At 38.3% G+C, this 15,809-nt stretch overlaps 1 protein-coding gene across 13 annotated transcripts in view; it reads left to right on the forward strand.

Moving 5' to 3' along the window:
* Window positions 1–15,809, forward strand: part of LOC138739469 (protein furry homolog) — a 446,682-nt gene that overhangs the window by 234,365 nt on the left and 196,508 nt on the right. For all 13 annotated transcript variants that reach the window (XM_069891583.1, XM_069891588.1, XM_069891589.1 and 10 more), the window contains 3 exons: window positions 6,222–6,377; window positions 8,555–8,641; window positions 15,036–15,295. In XM_069891583.1, the coding sequence (XP_069747684.1) occupies window positions 6,222–6,377; window positions 8,555–8,641; window positions 15,036–15,295 (503 nt within the window). The remainder of the gene's footprint in view (window positions 1–6,221; window positions 6,378–8,554; window positions 8,642–15,035; window positions 15,296–15,809) is intronic.

A 15,809-nucleotide genomic window follows, 5' to 3' on the forward strand; every position in this document is an offset into this window, starting at 1 on the left:
TATGTTTGGATGTGCTGTATATATGTTTGGATGTGCTGTATATATGTTTGGATGTGTTGTATATATGTTTGGATGTGCTCTATATATGTTTGGATATGTTGTATATATGTTTGGATGAGCTGTATATATGTTTGGATGAGCTGTATATATGTTTGGATGTGTTGTATATATGTTTGGATGTGTTGTATATATGTTTGGATGTGTTGTATATATGTTTGGATGTGTTGTATATATGTTTGGATGTGCTGTATATATGTTTGGATGTGTTGTATATATGTTTGGATGTGCTGTATATATGTTTGGATATGTTGTATATATGTTTGGATGAGCTGTATATATGTTTGGATGAGCTGTATATATGTTTGGATGTGTTGTATATATGTTTGGATGTGTTGTATATATGTTTGGATGTGTTGTATATATGTTTGGATGTGTTGTATATATGTTTGGATGTGTTGTATATATGTTTGGATGTGTTGTATATATGTTTGGATGTGTTGTATATATGTTTGGATGTGCTGAATATATGTTTGGATGTGTTGTATATATGTTTGGATGAGCTGTATATATGTTTGGATGTGCTGAATATATGTTTGGATATGTTGTATATATGTTTGGATGAGCTGTATATATGTTTGGATGAGCTGTATATATGTTTGGATGTGTTGTATATATGTTTGGATGTGTTGTATATATGTTTGGATGTGTTGTATATATGTTTGGATGTGTTGTATATATGTTTGGATGTGTTGTATATATGTTTGGATGTGTTGTATATATGTTTGGATGTGCTGAATATATGTTTGGATGTGTTGTATATATGTTTGGATGTGTTGTATATATGTTTGGATGTGTTGTATATATGTTTGGATGTGTTGTATATATGTTTGGATGTGTTGTATATATGTTTGGATGTGTTGTATATATGTTTGGATGTGTTGTATATATGTTTGGATGTGTTGTATATATGTTTGGATGAGCTGTATATATGTTTGGATGTGCTGAATATATGTTTGGATGTGCTGTATATATGTTTGGATGTGTTGTATATATGTTTGGATGTGTTGTATATATGTTTGGATGTGTTGTATATATGTTTGGATGTGTTGTATATATGTTTGGATGTGTTGTATATATGTTTGGATGTGTTGTATATATGTTTGGATGTGTTGTATATATGTTTGGATGTGTTGTATATATGTTTGGATGTGTTGTATATATGTTTGGATGTGTTGTATATATGTTTGGATGTGTTGTATATATGTTTGGATGTGTTGTATATATGTTTGGATGTGTTGTATATATGTTTGGATGTGTTGTATATATGTTTGGATGAGCTGTATATATGTTTGGATGTGCTGAATATATGTTTGGATGTGCTGTATATATGTTTGGATGTGTTGTATATATGTTTGGATGTGTTGTATATATGTTTGGATGTGTTGTATATATGTTTGGATGTGTTGTATATATGTTTGGATGTGCTGTATATATGTTTGGATGTGCTGAATATATGTTTGGATGTGTTGTATATATGTTTGGATGTGTTGTATATATGTTTGGATGTGTTGTATATATGTTTGGATGAGCTGTATATATGTTTGGATGAGCTGAATATATGTTTGGATGTGTTGTATATATGTTTGGATGTGTTGTATATATGTTTGGATGTGTTGTATATATGTTTGGATGTGTTGTATATATGTTTGGATGTGCTGAATATATGTTTGGATGTGCTGAATATATGTTTGGATGTGTTGTATATATGTTTGGATGAGCTGTATATATGTTTGGATGTGCTATATATATGTTTGGATGTGTTGTATATATGTTTGGATGTGTTGTATATATATTTGGATGTGTTGTATATATGTTTGGATGTGTTGTATATATGTTTGGATGAGCTGAATATATGTTTGGATGTGCTGTATATATGTTTGGATGTGCTGAATATATGTTTGGATGTGTTGTATATATGTTTGGATGAGCTGTATATATGTTTGGATGAGCTGAATATATGTTTGGATGTGTTGTATATATGTTTGGATGTGCTGTATATATATTTGGATGTGTTGTATATATGCTTGGATGTGTTGTATATATGTTTGGATGTGTTGTATATATGTTTGGATGTGTTGTATATATGTTTGGATGTGTTGTATATATGTTTGGATGTGTTGTATATATGTTTGGATGTGTTGTATATATGTTTGGATGTGCTGAATATATGTTTGGATGTGTTGTATATATGTTTGGATGAGCTGTATATATGTTTGGATGTGCTGAATATATGTTTGGATGTGTTGTATATATGTTTGGATGTGTTGTATATATGTTTGGATGTGCTGTATATATGTTTGGATGTGCTGTATATATGTTTGGATGTGTTGTATATATGTTTGGACGTGCTGTATATATGTTTGGATGTGTTGTATATATGTTTGGATGTGTTGTATATATGTTTGGATGTGTTGTATATATGTTTGGATGTGCTGTATATATGTTTGGATGTGTTGTATATATGTTTGGATGTGTTGTATATATGTTTGGATGTGTTGTATATATGTTTGGATGTGCTGAATATATGTTTGGATGTGTTGTATATATGTTTGGATGTGCTGTATATATGTTTGGATATGTTGTATATATGTTTGGATGTGTTGTATATATGTTTGGATGTGCTGTATATATGTTTGGATATGTTGTATATATGTTTGGATGTGCTGTATATATGTTTGGATATGTTGTATATATGTTTGGATGAGCTGTATATATGTTTGGATGAGCTGTATATATGTTTGGATGTGCTGAATATATGTTTGGATGAGCTGTATATATGTTTGGATGTGCTGTATATATGTTTGGATATGTTGTATATATGTTTGGATGAGCTGTATATATGTTTGGATGAGCTGTATATATGTTTGGATGTGCTGAATATATGTTTGGATGAGCTGTATATATGTTTGGATGTGCTGAATATATGTTTGGATGTGTTGTATATATGTTTGGATGTGTTGTATATATGTTTGGATGTGCTGTATATATGTTTGGATGTGCTGTATATATGTTTGGATATGTTGTATATATGTTTGGATGAGCTGTATATATGTTTGGATGAGCTGTATATATGTTTGGATGTGCTGAATATATGTTTGGATGTGTTGTATATATGTTTGGATGTGTTGTATATATGTTTGGATATGTTGTATATATGTTTGGATGAGCTGTATATATGTTTGGATGAGCTGTATATATGTTTGGATGTGTTGTATATATGTTTGGATGAGCTGTATATATGTTTGGATGAGCTGTATATATGTTTGGATGTGTTGTATATATGTTTGGATGTGTTGTATATATGTTTGGATATGTTGTATATATGTTTGGATGAGCTGTATATATGTTTGGATGTGTTGTATATATGTTTGGATGTGTTGTATATATGTTTGGATGAGCTGAATTTATGTTTGGATGTGTTGTATATATGTTTGGATGTGTTGTATATATGTTTGGATGTGCTGAATATATGTTTGGATGTGTTGTATATATGTTTGGATGAGCTGTATATATGTTTGGATGTGTTGTATATATGTTTGGATATGCTGTATATATGTTTGGATGTGTTGTATATATGTTTGGATGAGCTGAATATATGTTTGGATGAGCTGTATATATGTTTGGATGTGTTGTGTATATGTTTGGATGTGTTGTATATATGTTTGGATGAGCTGTATATATGTTTGGATGTGTTGTATATATGTTTGGATATGTTGTATATATGTTTGGATGAGCTGTATATATGTTTGGATGAGCTGTATATATGTTTGGATGTGCTGAATATATGTTTGGATGAGCTGTATATATGTTTGGATGTGCTGTATATATGTTTGGATGAGCTGTATATATGTTTGGATGTGCTGTATATATGTTTGGATGTGTTGTATATATGTTTGGATGAGCTGTATATATGTTTGGATGTGCTGTATATATGTTTGGATGTGTTGTATATATGTTTGGATGTGCTGTATATATGTTTGGATGTGTTGTATATATGTTTGGATGTGTTGTATATATGTTTGGATGTGTTGTATATATGTTTGGATGTGTTGTATATATGTTTGGATGTGCTGTATATATGTTTGGATGTGCTGTATATATGTTTGGATGTGTTGTATGTATGTTTGGATGTGCTGAATATATGTTTGGATGTGTTGTATATATGTTTGGATGAGCTATATATATGTTTGGATGAGCTGTATATATGTTTGGATGAGCTGTATATATGTTTGGATGAGCTGTATATATGTTTGTATGTGCTGAATATATGTTTGGATGTGTTGTATATATGTTTGGATGAGCTGTATATATGTTTGGATGAGCTGTATATATGTTTGGATGAGCTGTATATATGTTTGGATGAGCTGTATATATGTTTGGATGAGCTGTATATATGTTTGGATGTGCTGAATATATGTTTGGATGTGTTGTATATATGTTTGGATGAGCTGTATATATGTTTGGATGTGTTGTATATATGTTTGGATGTGTTGTATATATGTTTGGATGAGCTGTATATATGTTTGGATGAGCTGTATATATGTTTGGATGTGCTGAATATATGTTTGGATGTGTTGTATATATGTTTGGATGAGCTGTATATATGTTTGGATGTGCTGTATATATGTTTGCATGAGCTGTATATATGTTTGGATTAGCTGTATATATGTTTGGATGTGCTGAATATATGTTTGGATGTGTTGTATATATGTTTGGATGTGCTGTATATATGTTTGGATGTGCTGTATATATGTTTGGATGTGTTGTATATTTGTTTGGATGTGCTGTATATATGTTTGGATGTGCTGTATATATGTTTGGATGTGCTACGATACACCCCTTGCTGACTGTGCCTGAGGCTGCTCCCACTGACCCCTGAATAAGGCAATGATGCCACAGCCCCCTCCTCATTCCAGGACAGTTGACCAGTGTGAATAAAAGCTTATCAGTTTCTCTAAAACTTTTGGTCTTTGAAATTATTGGTGGTGCATCAATGAGGGCACCAGAATTGTTCACAGTTCTCTAGAGCAGCCATTCTCAAAACATATTTTGGCTATGGCCCCCTTAGGACTCTGCTCAAAACTTATGGGTCCCCCTACCTTTGACGCATTCAAATTTGGTTAACTTCTTTCATACTTCTCTCCTACTGATTACATAAAAGCATAAAATATATTTAATGATTTCAGTCTGTGCCACCCTAAACTGTGCTGTGGCCCCCAGGGAAGGGGGGCATATGGACCCCCATTGAGAATGGCTGCTCTAGTAATAGTAGTAGTACTCACAAATGCCTTGAAATAATGGCCAACATTCAATCAGCCTTCCCTCTTACAATGTCCCTCAAATTCCTATGTGCTGCAGATATCTGCACTTTATTTTTCATTTAAACAATACTCCATTAATTCTTCCTTCCGAAACAAACATTTCCACATTTCCCTTTTAACAATCTTCATGACTTCCCCAGATTTCTGGTTATTACAGAGGTCTTTTAATGCCATTGCTTCTGTTGTATACTCTTTTAATATGAAGTGACCATAAGAAATTATGTTCATTTCTTTTCTTCATGACCATTTAATTACATTTAAAACCAGCGTTGAACATATGTCTTTTGTGCCTTACCTCCATTCCCATTCCTTTGCCCAGTAGGTGGCTGACCATGACCTTATAGAGGTTGATAAAATCATGAGCGGCATGGATGAAGTGAATGCTCACATTCTACTTCCCAGGGCAGAACTAGAGGGCGCAGGTCTAAAAGGGAGATTTAACAGAAACCTGAAGGGCAACTTTTTTCACTCAGTAGTCTGTGACTGGAACAAGCTGATAGAGGAAGCTATAGAAATGGGTACAATTATAATGTTCAAAAGGCAAGACATATGGATAGGAAGGGCTGAGAAAAAACTAGACCAGAATAGCTGGGTTGCGCCAAATGGCCTGTTCTGTGCTGAATGACTCAATACACAGCAAGTATGGATATCCCAGCATGCCATACCTGTAAGTTCATCTCAGTTTTCAGATATTATAATTATCCTCTGGATTTATTGTATTTTAATGTAATTGTAGGATAAAAGGGGTAAAAAGAATTGAAGCCTAATTTGTGTTTTTTTCTAACTATATTTTGAATTGCTATCAAATTATCATAAAGTTATTTTAAATATTTCTACCAGCTTCATCAAGAAAAGAGTCCTCATTCAAACGTTCTGCATGCTGTGGAAGGATTTGCCCTAGTTTTACTTTGTAGCTGTCAGATTGCAACACGAAAGTTGGCTGTTTCTATCCTGAAGGAAGTTCGTGCATTGTTTTCAGCTTTAGGGCAGTCAGAGGTATGGAGTTTTCTTATTCTTGTTATTAAAATCTCTTTAAAATATATTATCGTTGGATAATAATTGGGTCTATCTAATACTAATTTTGCATTTGCAGTGCTGGTAATTCAGAATTAGTTTACAATATAATAGTCCTGGCGTAGAAAAAAAAGACTTGCAGTTAGGTAATACCTTACAGATCATTCAATTAAGTGTTTTTTTGTAGCAATATGTTATTAATAAAGAAAATGCTGTACTTAAATTGTGTACATCTGGCTCCCACAAGCACCAAAATGCAAATGAATAGAATATCTTATGTTTATGATTGTGGAATAAACTTTGCTGGGGGTAGTTCCCCTGCTGTTTTTCAAAATAATTCTATGACATTTTTCCTATCCATTTGAGAAAGTGAATAGTGCCTCAGTTTAACAAATCATCCCTCAGTACAATGCTGAAGCATCAGCTTATAGAATTTTATATCCATGGCTGGAGTGGGAATTTAACATAAAACCTTCCAACTTAGAGGTGAGATTGCTGTCAATTGAGCCAGAATTGCTATAGGAAATTGGGAAGCGAAATGAAATTCGAATCAAGATCTGGTTGCATGTAGATTTTCCCTAAATTGCCATAGACACTCCTTCACTTTTTCTCTTCTTTTGCACTAATTTATTTATCTTTTTAAATAGTGTATTTGTAGACATGTAATTTATATCAATTTTGCACCTGTACTACACAATCTTTGGCTTGGCTTCGCGGATGAAGATTTATGGAGGGGGTAAAAAGTCCATGTCAGCTGCAGGCTCGTTTGTGGCTGACAAGTCTGATGTGGGACAGGCAGACACGATTGCAGCGGTTGCAGGGGAAAATTGGTTGGTTGGGGTTGGGTGTTGGGTTTTTCCTCCTTTGCCTTTTGTCAGTGAGGTGGGCTCTGCGGTCTTCTTCAAAGGAGGTTGCTGCCCGCCAAACTGTGAGGCGCCAAGATGCACGGTTTGAGGCGTTATCAGCCCACTGGCGGTGGTCAATGTGGCAGGCACCAAGAGATTTCTTTAGGCAGTCCTTGTACCTTTCCTTTGGTGCACCTCTGTCACGGTGGCTAGTGGAGAGCTCGCCATATAACATGATCTTGGGAAGGCGATGGTCCTCCATTCTGGAGACGTGACCCATCCAGCGCAGCTGGATCTTCAGCAGCGTGGACTCGATGCTGTCGACCTCTGCCATCTCGAGTACTTCGACGTTAGGGATGTAAGCGCTCCAATGGATGTTGAGGATGGAGCGGAGACAACGCTAGTGGAAGCGTTCTAGGAGCCGTAGGTGGTGCCGGTAGAGGACCCATGATTCGGAGCCGAACAGGAGTGGGGGTATGACAACGGCTCTGTATACACTTATCTTTGTGAGGTTTTTCAGTTGGTTGTTTTTCCAGACTCTTTTGTGTAGTCTTCCAAAGGCGCTATTTGCCTTGGCGAGTCTGTTGTCTATCTCATTGTCGATCCTTGCATCTGATGAAATGGTGCAGCCGAGATAGGTAAACTGGTTGACCGTTTTGAGTTTTGTGTGCCCGATGGAGATGTGGGGGGGCTGGTAGTCATGGTGGGGAGCTGGCTGATGGAGGACCTCAGTTTTCTTCAGGCTGACTTTTAATGCTGCTGCAAAACAACAAAATGACAATAAATTCGGATTCTGGCTTGAATACACTGATGTCTAGCCCACTGTCCATAGAGAACTCCCCGTGACTTTCAACATGAAAGCCCTATGGTTCGATGGTCTTCTAACTCCGAATTCTCAATTGCTCGCACAGAGCATTCCAATGACCTTAGCGCCTAGTCCCTGCCTTGCCTTGTTGAAGGGTGGTGGGGTCAACAAATGCAGCACCTTAGGAGCCACACTGTAGCACATTTTAGAATGGAAAGTGCAGGCAGTGGCCACAATATTAAGTATAGTTCAATCCACCCTAGTGTTCTGAAATTCAAAAGAATAAGTAAACATAAATAAGCAACCAGCTCTTCCAATAGATTTTCCCTGATCCCACCATAGGAGCCAAATAAATAGACTGGTGTTCCAAATGATGCATCACATAAATTGATGAAAAATTTATTAAGATATCCACTTTTTATTTGAATTATGGTTAACATAACATATTTAAAATATTACATTATCTTGGCAATCTGCTACTTCGACTAAAAAAAAACTTCTTCCATTAGGGTGATGATAAGCCGATGATTGAAGTCATGGATCAATTAAGTTCATCTATTTTGGAGAATTTTATCCATGTTGCAGCCTCAGATTCAGTAAGTATAAATATTTTTCTGTGTGTTTATACAACTGTAATTTTGTGACAGTCAGCAGACACAAGATTCGGAAGACTGAACAACAGGCTTTATTCTACTTAAAGTCTCTGCTGTAGTTAGCTGCAACTCCGTGCGACTGACCTCAAAGGGCCAGATGTGGCAGCCTTCCGGGTGGGGCTTGGTCCATCAAGGTCGGATGATTGAGAGTTGTCCAGGTGTGGTCTGTTCTCCAGTGATCTTCCTGCACGTACACAGGTCACCCCTTGCAGTAGGCTAGTGGTGTATCACCACAAATTTCCAATCCAGTATACATATCTGTACAAACTGCTGGAGGGTGAACAACATAAAATTCCAATTTTGAAATAGCATCCAAAATGGACCCAAAATTGACAGCATGGCTGTTTCAGCTCTACATTTTATTAACATCTGGTCTGACCCATTCTAATATCTGGCTTTGAAGGTTCAAATAGTTTCCTGCCATTTCAGGCAGACCCATTGCTTGCCTTTTTAGAAGCTTGATAATGTTCTCCCTATTCCTTTTCTATTGATTTTTTTTCTAGAACTTTTTTTTAGAAAGCAAAAGCCATCACTTTGTGACAATAATAGATTTTTTTTATGAACAGTAAAACTCTTGGTATCTGGCACCGATAGGGATTGGTAATTCCAGATGAATGTATTTTCTGGTTGCTTGAGACTAACTAATGCATACATTGACAATAAACAAGTTAAAAGACAAAAATACTCTCCTGTACTTACACTGAACAAGCTTCACTTGCATGAATATATAAACCTTATAGCAGTTTATTTTATTTTCAGTCATATACTTCAAAAACATTTAATGTCACTGCATTTACATGTTCCTAACTCTTCACAGAGCTGTCCAAAAGACAAACAATAGCATTATAGATAATTAATCCAACCCCTCCCTCAAATTTACAGATAACTAAGCAAGGATAAAGAGCTACTTTAAGGAAGTCACCCCAACAGCAAGTGGCATCAACCAGCTCTTCATCCTGTGCGACAGCATTCCCGTTTCATAGAATTTTATTCAATTTTATTTATGCTACGAGCAAAGCACAACCAAGGCAGTCTGCTGGCTGAATATTTGCTCCCATCTTCAGAGAACATTTACTTTTACAATTTTAAACCTGTTTATTTTTTTCCCTTATTTTATTCTTTTTTTTTTAATTTTATTTTCCTAGATTTTTTTGCCGGTTGCTTGAATACTGAATACAAGGGATTTTACTGTATTTAGAACCATTGAACCATAGAACATTACACAGTGCAGAAAACAGGCCCTTTAACCCTTCTAACCTCTTTTGAACTATTATTCTGCCTAGTCCAAATGACCTGTACCCATTCCATATCCATAAATTCCTCTGCCATCCATGTACCTGTTCAAGCTTTTTTCTTTTTCAATCTTTTTATTAATCATAGGTTAAAAAAATACCTGAGAATAGAAGTACATAATCAAGAAGGAAATAAAATCACAATATGACCTCATATAAACGTATTCCATTACACCACAATTAACAAATACGTTCTCTTCAAGTGGAAATCTTCATAAAGAAAAAAAAATTATATAAAAACCCCTCCTAATCTAAGAAAAAAAAGACTGGGCAGCCTATCCTGAGAATTTACTAATAAAAATTAATCACTGGTCTTCACCAACAATGAGAAAAGAAATAAAATTAAATATAATCCGGAAGGAAAAATAATTATACTAACAAAGTCATGTGGAAATAAATTATAAAAGGTCGCCAAGTCTCTTCAAATTTAACAGAAGTATCAAATGTACGACTCCTAACTTTCTCTAAGCTTAAACATGGCATAATTTGAGAGAACCATTGAGTTGTTCGAATGTGACGACCCACACCACCAAACGAATTTGGCTCCCAAAATTGTGTACATGCTGTGGAAAACATGGGAAATTAACCTGCATCCAGCACAAGTTCTTATATGAGTTGATGATGTCACTGATGATGTCACTTCCTGTCCATGTGACAGAAGCAGTGATGTATATAAGCCCAGCATGCAAGCCTGGAGGTGTCAATCTGCACTAGACTCCACAGTATGAACATCAACGTCCCAGTGTATACCTCAACGTCCCAGTGTATACCTCAATGTGTATCGATATCTATAATAGCTCAGTATAGAATACTTTGCTACATTGTTGATCCTGATGGTCCAAACAATATTTGGACCCTAACATGGAAAATTTTTCTTTAATATATGCTGTGCCTCTGAAACTGTCAGTGTTTTGGAGTTCACATCCACGTGTATGGTTTGACCAAGCAGAAGCCCAATTCTAGTTGGGGCAGAAAACATCTGATTCCATTGCAGTACTACTATGTAGTAAGCCCCCTGGGTCTAGAGACAGCAAGCCGAGTTTCTGATTTTTCTGCAGCATCCTCCGGAGGAGGGCACATATGTGGCACTCAAAAGGGTGCTTATCCATACCTTTGGCTTCTTACGACGTGAGATCAAGTGGCCCATTTACTTCACTTGGATATTTTGGGAGACAGGACACCTTTCGTGCTCATGAATGAAATGCTGGCACTAGTGGAAGGTCATAGGCCCTGAATCATGTTTGAGCAGGCTTTCTTGGAGCATTTGCCAGAAGATACTAGCCCATGAAGATTTAAATAACCCACGGAGAGTCACAACCTGTGATGACATTTTATGGCAGGCTGAGCAAGAAAGCTTGACATCTGTAGGACAGGTCACTAGATCCTGCTCACAGCAACAGGACCATGAAAATCCGTTGTCAGACCACCTGTTAGCCTGGAGACAACGGGATGACAGTACCATCCATTGTTTTTTTTTACCATCAACGATGGGGTGCAGAAGATTACCGCTGCCAAACTCCCTGTGCATTTCAGGAAAAATGCCGAGGCCAGCCGTTGCTAATGGCTGTGGTGGCTGGCCATCGAGACAGCCTTTTATATGTCTGGAAAAGACATGCCGGCCGGCGTTTCTTGGTGGATACAGTGGCTGAGATCAGCGTGCTCCCACCCCCCCCCCCCGCCCCCCCACTTGGGGCATAACAGAAAACCCAGGCCGTCATTGAAAACTGCAAACTGTAGTACTATCCATACAATTAACATGCATAGGATACCACTTCAGTTCGGCGATACTAAGTTCATGTGGATGTTCACATTGGCCACGGTCGCACAACCGCTACTGGGAGCTGATTTTCTCAGAGCGCACAACTTGCTGGTTGACCTAGAAAGATGAAGACTTGTTCATACCAGTACTTTCCAGACCTTTGCCCTAGGTGAGGCCAACCTGCCAGCCCCTCATTTAGTCTCCATTATTCTTTTGGAGATGGAATTCCCTGCAATAATTACACCAAAATTCACTTCGGTGATGCCAACCGAAGGGCCACTGCTGTATGCCCGACTTCACTGGCTCCCTCCAGATAAACTTCATCTGGCCAAAGAGGAATTTGAAAGGATGGAGGACATGGGTATTGTTCAATGGTCCGATAGCTCCTGGGCCTCCCTGCTCCACATGGTACCCAAGGCTGCAGGCGGATGGAGACCCTGCGGTGATTACAGTAGGTTGAATGAGGTTACTGCACCGAATCGCTAACTGATACTACATTTACAGGACTTCACATCCAACCTGCAGGGAGCCTGCAGCTTTTACAAGGTGGACCTGATCTGGGGGTATCATTAGATCCCAGTCTACCTGGATGACATTCCAAAAATGGCTATTATTACATCCTTTGGCCTTTTTAAATTCAGAAGAATGTCTTTTGGGCTCAAGAATGCCGTGCAGACCTTCCAACGTTTAATGGACCTAGTGGGATACAATCTTGACTTAATCTTCCTATACCTATGCCACATACGTATCACTAGCCGCAGTTGTCAGGAACATCTGTCCCACCTGCACAAGCTTTTCACTCGTTTAAAAGGGTTTGGGCTGACCATCAACTCGGCCAAGTGTCAATTTGGGTTAGCGACCATCGATTTTCTGGGTCATAGAATCGACAAACATGGAGCAAAGCCACGACTGGCAAAGGTAGAGGCGATCTGGACATTCGCTAAGCCCAGTACAGTTAAAGGCCTCCAGGAGAACGTTGGAATGGTGAACTTTTATCGCCAGTTTCTACCATCGCAGCTCGCATCATGCACCACCTCTTCGCCCTGTTGTCAGGCAAGGCAAAGATGTCACTTGTGACGAAGAATTCAAGAATGCCAAGGAAGCACTGACTAATGCTGCATTGCTGGTCTACCCAAGAACTGATGTCCCAACAAACTTGACAGTGGATGAGTTCAGTATACCAGTAGGAGGGGTGGTTAAACAATACATTGATGGGCATTGGAAACCATTGGCTTTCTTAAGCAAGCACCTGAGACCACCAGAACTCAAGAAGAGTGCTTTTGATCGAGAACTGTTGACACTGTACCTAGCTATCAGACATTTCAGGTACTTTCTAGAAGGCAGGCATTTTACGACTTTTCTGACCCACAAGCCACTTACATTTGCCTTCACTAAGGTATCGGATCCATGGTCGGCTCATCAGCAGAGACATTTATCATATTCATGAGTTCACAAGAGCCATCGAACACATCTCAGGAAAGGCCAACATAGTGGCAGATGCTTTGCTTGCCCCACCATTCAATCCATGCAGACCTTAGCCCAAGGGGTGCACTGTTATGCTCACGAAAGCACAACAAGTAGATGAAGAAATTCCATGTTATGTTATCGAACCTGCACCCGGAACAAATTCCGGTAGGCCCAGGGAAGCTCCGCTGTGACATATCCACAGGTCGTCCTTGCCCAATCGTTCCGGTGGCCTGGATGCAGCAGGTATTTGACACGGTACATGGGTTGGCACATCCATTGATCAGAATGACTGTGTCCGGATGGCAGCCAACAGATTTGTGTGGCATGGCCTTCGAAAACGGGTTAGCAATTTGGTGAAGACATGCACTCATTGCCAGACATCCAAAGTCCAGCAACGCATGAAACCCCCACTATATCTTTTGAGCTGATGTATCGGAGGTTTGGCCATGTACATGTGGACATTGTAGGCCCCCTGCCGGTGTCACATGGTTCTCGTTTTCTTCTCACTATAGTGGATCGGACCACACGAAAGCCTGAGGTGGTTTCATGGCAGACATGACTACTGACACCTGTGCCAGGCCCCTTATTTCTTCCTGGATAGCACGTTTTGGTCTGACAGCACACATCATATAGCCTCAATTGACAAATGTTCTAATCTGTCCTGCCTGAGCACAGATGTGATATTTTCCCTGACGAACAATGCCACTCCTTCCACTTTCATCCCTTCTGCTCCATTACGTCCTGCCTCTCCTGCAACCAAATTTCACTAAAGGCCACAATATCATAATTCTATGTGCCAATTCACTCTCTAAGCTCATCTGCCTTTCCTACAATACTCCTGCATTGAAGTGGAGGCACCTGAGAACATTATTTCCACTATGCACAGCCCTTTGATTCCTGCCTCTAAATGCACTTAACATTATCTTTTTTGTACTTCACTCCATTCTCTGCTCTGGTACTCCGGTTGCTGTCCCCTTGCAAATCTAGTTTAAACCATCCACCCCACCCCCACCCTCCTCCCCAACCACAAGAGCAGCACTAGCAAACCTTCTCACAAGGATATTAGTCCTCCTCCAGTTCAGATGCCAGTACAGGTCCCACATTTCCAGGAAGAGAGCCCAATCATGTTGAAATTTGAACCCTTCTCTCCTGCACCATCTCTTTAGCCGTGTGTTAAGCTGCAATATACTCCTGTTTCTCACGAGCATGTGGCATGGGTAGCAATCATGAGATAATAACCCTGGAGGTCCAACTTCACACCTAACTTCCTGAACTCTCTGCAGGACCTCATCACCCTTTCTACCCACGTCATTGGTCCCTACATGGACCATGACATCTGACATCTTACCCTCCCTCTCGAGAATGCTGTGAGCTCAATCTGAGATATCCCAGACCCTGGCACCTCTTATGTGTGGGGGAAAAAATCCAAGTAATTTATTTAAGAAATAAATTAAGTAGAAGTGGTTCATGTATTTTACATCAATCTTCACTAATGAGGAAATCACTATTCCATTGCTTAAGTCTAAGATTGATATTGCATTTGATTCTAAGCCTGTCACTGAAGCCTGATCCACATATTTGAAGAAGTCTGTGATGTCTTTCAAGGAGTGTACCTGTTACCTTCAAATTAAAATGATTGTCCATCACACTGAGGTGAGAAGCCAAAGACTAAGTCTGCTATTCCATTTGAAAGGTTTATGCCAACAATCCCTCACTTGTATCATATCTTTTGCTTTCATGGAGTAATTAATATGCTGAATATGAATAAGAGGAGAAGATTTCAGGATATGTAATATGAAATGTTTCTAATTCTGTACAGACCACTATACCCTTTGGACACAATGGTGATTTACAATACCTGGTAGAGTGGAATTCAGTTTTGGTCAACAGCCATTACGATGTAAAGAGTCCTTCTCATGTTTGGATATTTGCTCAGTCTGTAAAAGACCCTTGGGTTCTGTGCCTCTTCAGCTTTCTGAGACAGGAAAATCTTCCAAAGCATTGTCCTACGGCACTTAGCTATGCTTGGCCATATGGCTTTACCAGATTTCAGCTCTTGATGCCTCACATTGACCCTAAGTAAGTAATACTAAGCATTTTGTTTTATTATTAAATTATAGGAAAATTTTGGAATTAAAGAAGATCTATTTTTATGCTATAGGCATATTGAAGAAGTTGCTTTTTACACCTGTGATAGATTGTAAGCAAAGATGAAATGCCCAATGTTACAAAAATGATTCTTCTCCGCCGTCGGATTTCTGAATAGACAATGAACCACAGACGCTACCTCCCTTTTTTCTCTTCTTCTGCACTAATTTATTTATTTTTAAATAGTATATTTGTGTAAGTGTAATTTACAGCAATTTTTGCACCTGTAATGCACAATACTGTCGCAAAACAATAAATTGTGTGACACATGTTCATGACCATAAAGCTAATTCTGAATCAATACTGTTTTTGCATGCAATATTAGAACAATTTAAAAATTATCTGCAAGGAATAATCAAACCAAAGCAGCTTAAGGAGGCAGCCTAAATGGAAAGGAAGAGAAGAAAGTTGAGGATTGGGGAAACTTTAGCAAACACTCATTGGC

Source organism: Narcine bancroftii, chromosome 7 (genome assembly GCF_036971445.1).
Source record: "Narcine bancroftii isolate sNarBan1 chromosome 7, sNarBan1.hap1, whole genome shotgun sequence".
Lineage (NCBI taxonomy): Eukaryota > Metazoa > Chordata > Chondrichthyes > Torpediniformes > Narcinidae > Narcine > Narcine bancroftii.